Raw genomic sequence first — 9,915 nt, 5'->3', positions numbered from 1 at the left:
GAATGAGATCACAGATAGAGGGGGCCAAAATGAGTTTTCTCCGCAGGGTGTCTGGGCGAGAAGGGTGAGAAGCTCGGTCGTCCGGGAGGGACTCAGAGTAGAGCTGCTGCTTCTCCACATCGAGAGGAGTCAGTTGAGGTGGCTCGGGCATCTGGTTAGGATGCCTCCTGGATGCATCCCTGGTGAGGTGTTCTGGGCGTGTCCCACCCAGAGGAGACCCAGAGGAATACCCAGAACATGCTGGAAGGACTATGTTTCTCGGCTGGCCTGGGAACACCTTGAGATTCCCCTGGAGGAGCTGGCCCAAGTGGCTGGGGAGAGGGAAGTTTGGGCCTCCCCACTTAGGCTGCTAGGCCCGCGACCCAACCCAGATAAGTGGAAGAAAATGGATGGATGGATGGATGAATGAATTGAACTGAAAATATGAAGAACTTAATTTGGTGATTTGGTGTTCTGACATAACATACAAACTTTATAAAGTCTGAAAACATTTGAAGCAACTTTGTTTGACTTCTCTTGAGTTTACTTACATTTTACAGCCAAAGAATGTTTAGTCAGTTCACTGAAATTTTCATTTATTAATTAACAAGTGTTACAACTTGACACTTTAAAATGACATAACTTCTTAGAAAAAAGCAAATACATGAAATTGGGTTAAGTTCAGTCAACAAATTCTTTGTTCAGTGCAGAGGATATCATTTGTACCAGCAAGCCTTCTTATTGGCCAGGGCCAGTAGTCGGATGTTTCGCACACATCCTGCTGCAAATACCTGCATCTCCTTGTCATCAGAGCACATGAGGCGGATCAGTGGCTGTGGGAATGAAAAGAACAGAGGTTACTGATAGCAGAACAAAATCCCAAACATCAATAGTTCTTTTTGAATGAGGACAAACTACTTTAGAAAGTAAATCTTGTTGCAGCTTCACATATGGTAAATGGACTGTACTTATATAGCGCCTTTCTATCGTATTTCAAGATACTCAAAGCACTTTACATTACAATCCGTGTCCTCATTTACCCATTCATACAGCACTCTACTAGATCTCTACAAAGCTAATTGAACAAATCATTCTAAAGAGACTAATCAGTGCTTTAGATCACATTCATACACTGATGGGACACACATCAGAGACTATGAGGGGTTCAGTGTGTTGTCCAGTGACACTTCAGCATGTGACTGCTGGTGGATTTGAACCCCCAACTCTCACATTGGATGATGACTGCTCTAACCACTCAGCCACAGCCGCCCCTAAGGACTGAGTCGCTAACAAGCCAGGGTTGTGTGGAAACAAAATGAACTACTGTATTTAAAGAGGATCTTTAAAGAAAAATAAATTTAGTTCACCACAGCAGTTCAAATCTAAAGTAATCTCAAGGCTCTGTACTAAAGAGCAGCTGTTCATTCTAATGTGATCCAAGTAAAACTCAATTCAGTAGACCCAACAAATTGTTGGATTATATACCTGGATTATTGAGCATGGACTTTTTTCAATTCAGTAGAATCCAATTTAGACTCAAATTTATTGACATATAAACTCAATCCAGACATTTTACCATTTAAAAAGTGTAATTCAGATTTAAATTTATTGTCGACAGCAGAAAGGAAATGAATCAGGATTAGAATCAGAATAACCTTTATTATAATTGCACCAAAGTACAGCGAGATCATATTCAGTACAGTCATCCGAAAGATGGGCGGACTGCACGAGGCTGCAGCTCCTAAGACCATGGCCCCTTATTCTTTAGATAGAAAAGGCGAAAGACTATGAGGATAGGATAGTGGTATTAAAAAAAGATCTTTTCACACCTTGTCCTTATCAGTACACGATTTAAGACATTAAAAAAAACTCTACCAGCAAGCACATTTATAGACACATTACATATGCATTTGCTGACAAGACAGTAAGATTTGTCCATGAAGCACTTCCAGATAGCACCACAGTCCTGATAAGATGTTAAATTGTCACCAGTACAGCTCTGATAAGCATTCACCAAAGTTCTCAGGGGAGGGGGGGTAATGATGTAGTTTACGTGATACGCGAGTATACGGTGTATAACCACTAAAAATGCGTGGGAATTTCTGTATAACCACTTAAAAGTGCCCCATGATACGTTACTGGACACACTTCCATAACAGTCTGTCTGTATGCAGTGCATGAAATGAGTGCAGAGGAAGGAACACTCCCCATACCCAGTCAAAACAGACCTTTGTCACGTGATTTGTGTAGCAACAACGGAAGTATACGACGAGGTAAAAAAAAATTCAACCAATGAACAGACAAACTTTCATTCCAGCCAATCAGCTTCATCTAGAGTGTCGGTGCAGATGTTTGAAGGAGCTAAGTAGCTACAAGCAACCCCCTTGGTTTCTAGCTTTCCAAGCTTTATACTGCATATTTCATCACATACCGAGGAAAAATCTTTTACGTTGTGGATTTATCACAGAAGTTTACGGTCGTACGACGTCAAACAATGGCAATAAGTAAGCTAATCCCACAACTTGTAGCCGTTTTTATCATGCTTAGTGTTAGCAAGCAGTTGTGCTCAGTGCAATATCTGGTTGTGACTGAATGTTCAATGTCCATTTTCTTGTTTTAAATAAAGTTGATTGAAGCTAAGGCTCCACAAGCAAATCATAAACATTCAGACTCTTTCAAGGCTATTTTTTCCAAAGAAATTTGTATGTGTTAGCTTTTAGTTGTTTGAAATCCCCAAGTTTTTTATGGTAATTATCACATTTGATCCTAATTTAAAGAGGGCTACTGTCTTTTACATAATTGTAGCTGGAAAACCTTATCAGGTTTTCTGTCAATGTTTATAGTCACTAAGTCTAAAAAAAACATATTTGGCTGCCATTATTATATTATTTAGTTGCAATTACTGCAAACTGCATTTTATGTTATTGGTATTTCATTTTTCTGTAACTAAAATCCAAAGTTTGTATTTATTTTAGATGTTTGTCTTTGTATGTATTATAATTCTTTGACCTTGATATAGTGTATTTTGTTCTAATATCAAGACATTGTAAATGTAATTTTGCTAATTATATGCAGTCAAGCTTGGTAAATAAGATCAGGTTGATTTTTGCTAAAATAAACTTAAGCCAAATATGATTTTGTTTCCTTTTCTTCAGATGACAGGCTCAAATGAATACAAGCTGAACCAGGGACCAGAGGATGGGATTTCTGCTGTCAAGTTCAGTTAGGCCAATTCCGAATACCTCCTGGTCTCCTATTGGGACTGCACAGTTCGTCTTTATGATGTTGGGGGAAACACCATGCGGATGAAGTACTGTACAAGCATACCTCCAGTTCTTAACTGAGCTTTACATGTAGGTTGCAAATGTTTGTTTAGGTGTCCAGTTGCCACACCGTAATTTAAGTTTTATTTATGTAGACAATGTCACATTTTAATTGCAGAATCCAACACATTCCTGGAGTGGAGGTTTAGATGCACAGTTAAAGACTCATGATTTAAACACAGACCAAGGTATGTCTCTAATCTACTCGGATAACTAATTTTTTTGTTGTGGGTGTCTGATTCTGTGGCTGTGATCATCTCCACCAGAGGAATTCTTCTTGGCACAATTGCAAAGTTCAGTCCACCTGGCAATGATCTCTGTCTCCGGCTGGGTGAGCTGTCTGTTGGACAAATTCTGAACCCACTTTTGTGTTTCCCTGACATGTGACTGTCTCGTTACAACTGGCAAAAAGGATTGTTGCGACGGGTTGTAATTAAAAGTGGGCGTTTCCACCCTCTGCACACCTCAAGCAGCCATGGAGTCAGATGAAAAGGTTAACAGTGTTTATTTACAAAGTGAATGAACGATGATATACATACATTGGAGTCTTAACAGACTTCAGGGTGAGCCTCAGGCCAAAATAATAAACATAACGAACAAATTCCTATTTTTAACCACTTCCCTAACAAATCAAAAATAACCAAAATACAGGTCTCTTACCTGACCTAAACTAACAAAAACAGGAGAAAAAAAGCTCTTAACTAAAATGGCAGCTTACCCCTACAAGAACTCTTTACAAAACTATACTAATTTATATAATGACGAACAACAGGTCAGCTGTGGCTGGTTGGGACACGCAGAGTAGATGGAAAGCCAAAGTCATCGCCAACTCAGCTCCTCTTATACAGCACCTCCAGGCAGGCAGCCAATCCCAGCTCCATTCAGCAGTGTCTTCCTCCAGCCACACACCTGGACACTAATTGGCACAATTAGGGCTTTGAACCCTCCAACATATTCAACTTACGACAGCAGTCGTAACAGTCTGCCAATGTGTTGTCTCCCTGCTTACAAGATACTTGAGCATATCTTCCTTTGACTGTTTTATAAATTCTATAACAAGTTTTTAATACAAAGCCAACTATTGTACAAAGTTTGTTGTACATTTATTCAAATATAAGCATCAGAGACATTTTGAAATGTTCACTATGCTTAAAAATCAAAATAAATTGATGATTATCCTGATGCATGCTCAATAATCCAGGTAGAGAAATCTAAAAAAGTTAAGTCAGGTCCTCTGAATGGGTTCAAAAAATAAAAAAAATTGTAAATGGACTGTACTTATATAGCGTCTTTCTATCTTATGAAGACACTCAAAACGCTTTACAGTACAATCTGTGCCCTCATTTACCCATTCATACAGCACTCTACTATATCTTTACAAAGCTAATTAAACAAATCATTCTAATGAGACTAATAAGTGCAGAAATGTTTCGTCTTTCATCCGAAAGGCTTCTTCAGTCTGAGGAGCTGTACTAAGCTCAGTCTTTTAAATAACACCTTCTCATTGTGGATCAATTATGTGAACAGCTAGTCCACTATGAGAAGGTGTTATTTATAAGACAGCTTGGATGAAAGACAAAACGTTACTAATATTAATTTGTTTTTTGAACCTGTCCAAAGGACCTGACTTAACTTTTTTAGAAATTGACGATTATATTGTACAGTAGTCCCTCACTATACTGCAGTTCATTTTTTGCGGCTTCACTATATCATGGGTTGTTTAAACCCAGTTTTTTATATTGTGTGTACTGTACATGCTGTGCACTACTGAACATTCATCTCATCAACATCATCTTCATCACGATCGCCAAAGTGTTTAAGAGCATATGAAGTGTTTATATGAGAGTGGGAAAGGTTATTAAGAGTGTGAGAAGGGTTTATAAAGCCTTAAATATATAGAAATAATAAAATAACTATAACGCCGCTACTTTGCGGATTTTCACCTTCCGCGGGGGGCCGCTGGAAGGTAACCCCCATGATTTTGTTTTTCCAAGATGATGCCAGTGTGTAGGGCTTGCCATCCCTCGCTCTCTGTTTTCCTTCTATTTTTGTTATTTTTATAATGCTTTGTGCAGTGTACCAAAGCATACTTGCAGTATAATCGTCGGCCACTTTTGTAGCTCCGTAGATTTTTCTGAAATGCCTGCGGAGTTTTTGTACAACTGTCAGTACTCTCCTCCATCAGTCATTCTTTTTACGTGACCCTGGCCTTTCTCCCTGGAGGAAATGTCGCAGACGTCGTGGGAAGCGTGTGGGGGTTTTGGTGAAACTAAGACACCGTGTGGATTATTCTGTCAAGAGTTATGGGGCTCGCTCTAGATCTGATCATCGCCTCTCTGACCCGTGGTGCTCCAGGGGCCTGGTTGCTGGCCAGCTACCCACGCGCTCAGTCCATGTAAACAATTGGAGTTGTTTACCTGCGTGGCGCACAAGCCAAGACCAGGAGGTGCTGTTCTTCAAAATCTGTGGCCGTTGGCGTGTGCTCCCCCCACCACAGCTGTCTGCGTTGAACCCGATCAGGATGTGTTTAATCAATGCAAGGTCTGTTTCCAACAAGACTTATGCTCAATGACATTTTAAAAGATAAGCAGTTGGATTTTCTCTGCGTCACGGAGTATTGGTTGTCTATTGGTGAGTCCAGCGCCTTGGTGGAATTACACCTCTGGACTGTCTGTGTTTAATGCCCCGAGGCCATCAGGCCAGCGCGGTGGTGGATTATTAACAGTCTTTAAACCAAACTTTGCCTGTAAACAGTTAACGGAAAACGATGTCCTGCTCCAGCTTTGAGCTGAGAGTCTTTGAACTCAGACATTCTCCTTCAGTTCTGTGTGCACTCGTTTACCGCCCCTTCAATCCAAGGACTTCATAAGTGAATTCTCTGATTTTCTGGCTGATTTCACACTGACATACGATCACGTTTTAATCACTGGGGACTTTAATATTCATGTTTGTTGTCAGGAGAAGCCATTAGTGAAGGACTTTCTAGATTTATTGGACTCAGCAGGTTAACAGTCCCACCCAACGGTAACTCAGCAGGTAAACCGTCTGACCCAAGAACACGGACACACACTGGACCTCGTTTAAACATGTGATGTCGCTGTTTGTAATTTGGAAATCGGCGACAATGTTTTTTCAGACCACCTGCATGTATTGTTTGATCTCACCCCTCCTTGTCCTACTGCTAAGCTGTGCGCTCCAGCACGTACCACCCGCACCATTAACCGTTTCACTGCTGCTCGTTTTACTTAAGCTTTTAACTCTAAGAGGATCGAACAGCTACTTGTGTCTCTTACCACTGAGGAGCTAACCTCTCAGTTCAACTCTGTCTGTTTAAATGTTCTGGACTGTGTTGCTCCCATTAAAACCAGAAAAATTAAACTTACCATACCATACCATTTTATTTATAGAGCACTTAAAACAGCTACAAGACCAACCAAAGTGCTGTACAGACAGAAAAACAGACAACACACGAAGCAATATACAAAATGAAGTAAATCAAAAATATAGACATAAAATCGATGCAGATAATAAATATGACGACAAACTACTGTGGAGCGTACAGGTTCAAAACACAGATCCTCTGGTGTTGAAAGTTACTAAATAGTAGTGAGTTTTTAAATGGGACTTGAAGACCAAGAGGGAGGGGGCCAGGCTGACAAGCAGAGGTAACTCGTTCCAAAGTCTTGGTCCTGCTACAGAGAAGGCCCTGTCACCTCTGCGCTTAAGATGAGTTCCTGGAACTGTGAGGAGCAACTGGTCTGCTGACCTCAGGGAGCGTGTTGGGACATACGGTTGTAGCAAATCGGAGAGATGGGGGGCGCACACTGTTCAGTGATTTGTAGACATACAGGAGTATTTTGAACTGGACTCGAAGGTGAACCGGTAGCCAGTGCAGTGAGGCCAAAACTGGTGTAATGTGCTCTCTTTTGCCTGTACTGGTTAAAAATCGGGCTGCTGCATTCTGGACCAGTTATAGTCGTGCAATGGAGGTCTGACTGATACCAAACAGGAGTGAATTGCAGTAATCAAGCCTAGATGTAATGAATGCATGTATTACTGTCTCCAGGTTATTTTTGGACAATATGGGCTTCAGTTTAGACAGCCGCCTCAGTTGGAAGAAACATGATTTAACAATCATGTTTACGTGACTGTTAAGTTTCAGAGAAGGGTCCATTATCACTCCCAGATTAATGATTCTTTGTTTTTCTGACAGGGTTAGAGCGGAGAGGTCAATACAGTGGTTTGTGATCGTGTCTTGGGAGGGAACAACATCAATGAGGGAGCACGAGGGAAACAGACACAAACCGGGCCACAGAAAAGTACCATCCTTACAGTAAGGACTTCATCTTAGACAGTCGACTCGGTTGGAAAAAACACGATTTAACAATCATGTTTACCTGACTGTTAAGTTTCATGAAAGGATCCATTATCACTCCCAGATTTGTGACTCTGATTCTCTAACAGGGCTAGAGTGGAAAGGTAGATGTAGTGGTTGACGATCGTGTCATTGGGAGGGAACAACGTGACTTCAGACTTCTTCTCATTGAAACTTAAGGAATTTAAAGCCATCCAGTCTCTGATGTCAGCCAGGCAGTCAAGCAGAGGTTTAATAGAACATGTACCATTGTGTCTTAGGGGGAAGTAAATTTGACAGTCGTCGGCGTAGAAGTGAAATGGTATGTTGTGTTTCTGGAAAATAGCACCAAGTGGCAGCAGGTATAGAGAGAATAGGAGGGGACCTAGGATGGACCCCTGCAGAACCCCCCATTTAAGCTCTGTCGCTGCAGAACTAAAATCCTTGATGGAGACACAAAAGGATCTGTCAGTGAGGTAGGATCTGAACCAATTGAGGGCTGACCCTGTGATGCCCACCCACTGCTCCAACCTGGCAATGAGGATCTCATGGTCGATGGTGTCAAAGGCGGCTGTGAGGTCCAATAGGACAAGCAACACAGAATCACCGGTATCTGTGGATCTAAAGATGTCATTAAAAACCTTCAATAGGGCAGTTTCAGTGCTGTGGAGAGGTTTAAAGCCAGATTGGAATAGCTCTAAGATGGTGTGATCCTCCAGGAAGCACTTCAACTGGGAATCAACTGTTTTCTCCAGTATTTTAGAAACAAATGGGAATTTGGAGACAGGCCGGAAGTTGGAAACGACTGAGGGGTCAAGGTTTGTTTTTTTTCAGGAGAGGCTGGACAGAAGTATGTTTAAAGGTTTTTGGCACCACACCAATGGATAAACTACTGTTTACTATAACCAGAATGGACGGACTTAGAGTAGGAAAAACCTCCTTTAGTAGTCGAGGGGGGGCCACATCAAAGGGGGAACCAGAAGGTTTCAAGTTGCACATGACCTTCTCTAGAGAAGATAGTGATGGGTTCAAAATGGTCAAATAGAGCTACAGATTGAGGTGGGATGGATGGGTTATGAGTTGGAAGGGGAATGAGAGCCCTGGTGGTCGCAATTTTTTCCAAAAAGAAATGTAAGAAGTTCTCGCACAGCTCAGTCGAAGCTTCCAGATGTGATGGTTCAGTGAGGTGGAGAACAGAATTTAGGGTAGAGAAGAGGACACGTGGGTTGTGAGAGTTTGAGGTAATGATATCAGAAAAGTATTTGGATTAGCAGCTTTTACTGCTTTCTGATAACAGCGCCAACTCTCTTTAAGTATTTGAAAAGAGACCTGCAGCCTGTCTTTCATCCATTTGCGCTCCGCCCTTCTGCACTGCTGCCTAACGGCCTTGGTGACGTCACTCAGCCACGGTTCTCCTCTGAGTTTTGATTTTCTAGTTTTAACAGCAGCAACATGATCCAGAGTCTTTAAGCAGACAGAGTTGAACTGGGATGTCAGCACCTCTGTGGTAGTGAGAAACACCGGTGGCTGAATGATAATTTCAGAGTTATAAGCATCTGTGAAACGTGCGGCAGTGAAATGGTTAATGGCCTACTTAGAAACCTAGATCAGAGCCGTGGCTTAATGACGTCACTCAAGCCTTTAGACAGCAATGTAAGAAAGCAGAGCGCAGGTGGAGGAAAGACCGGTTGCAGGTTTCTTTTCAAATGCTAAAGGAGAGTTGGCATAGTTATCAGAAAGCATTTAAAGCTGCTAAATCTAAATACTTTTCTGACATATTTGCCTCAAACTCTCACAACCCCCAAGTTCTTTTTTCTGCTCTAAACTCGGTTCTACATGTCAGTGAACCTTCACCTCTGGAAGCCTCAACTGAGCTGTGTGAAAACTTCCTCCATTTCTTTTTAGAAAAAGTTGCGAACACCCGGGCACTCATTTCTCCACCAGCTCATGATCCTTCCATCACATCTCAATGCGTAGCTGTTTGAGGCCAGTTTGATCCCATCTCCCTGTCTTCTCTAGAGCAGGTAATGAGCAACATGAAGCCATCTGGTTCCACCTTTGTCGTTTGAGTGGGTGGGAATCACAGGGTCAGCCCTCAAAAGGTTTAGATCCTACCTCTCTGACTGAACCTTTTATGTCAACATCAAAGATTTTATCCAAAAAAGTTCAATCTGGTCCTCTGGACATTCAAAAAAACAAAAGCAAAACAAAGAAAAAAAAATTCTAGAAACGTTTCGTCTCTCATCCAAGAGACTTCCT

At 41.6% G+C, this 9,915-nt stretch overlaps 1 protein-coding gene across 1 annotated transcript in view; it reads right to left on the bottom strand.

The window, feature by feature from the left end:
- Positions 1-695: 695 nt before the first annotated feature.
- odad2 (outer dynein arm docking complex subunit 2) overlaps positions 696-9,915 on the bottom strand; it is a 394,037-nt gene continuing 384,817 nt past the window's right edge. The window contains 1 exon segment of the mRNA XM_037694246.1: positions 696-812. Within this exon segment, the coding sequence (XP_037550174.1) occupies positions 696-812 (117 nt within the window).

The sequence above is a fragment of the Nematolebias whitei genome, chromosome 20 (genome assembly GCF_014905685.2).
Source record: "Nematolebias whitei isolate Nwh7 chromosome 20, NemWhi1, whole genome shotgun sequence".
Taxonomy (NCBI): Eukaryota; Metazoa; Chordata; class Actinopteri; order Cyprinodontiformes; family Rivulidae; genus Nematolebias; species Nematolebias whitei.
Note: the sequence above shows the minus strand (reverse complement) of the source record. Positions and strands in the feature narration are given on the sequence as shown.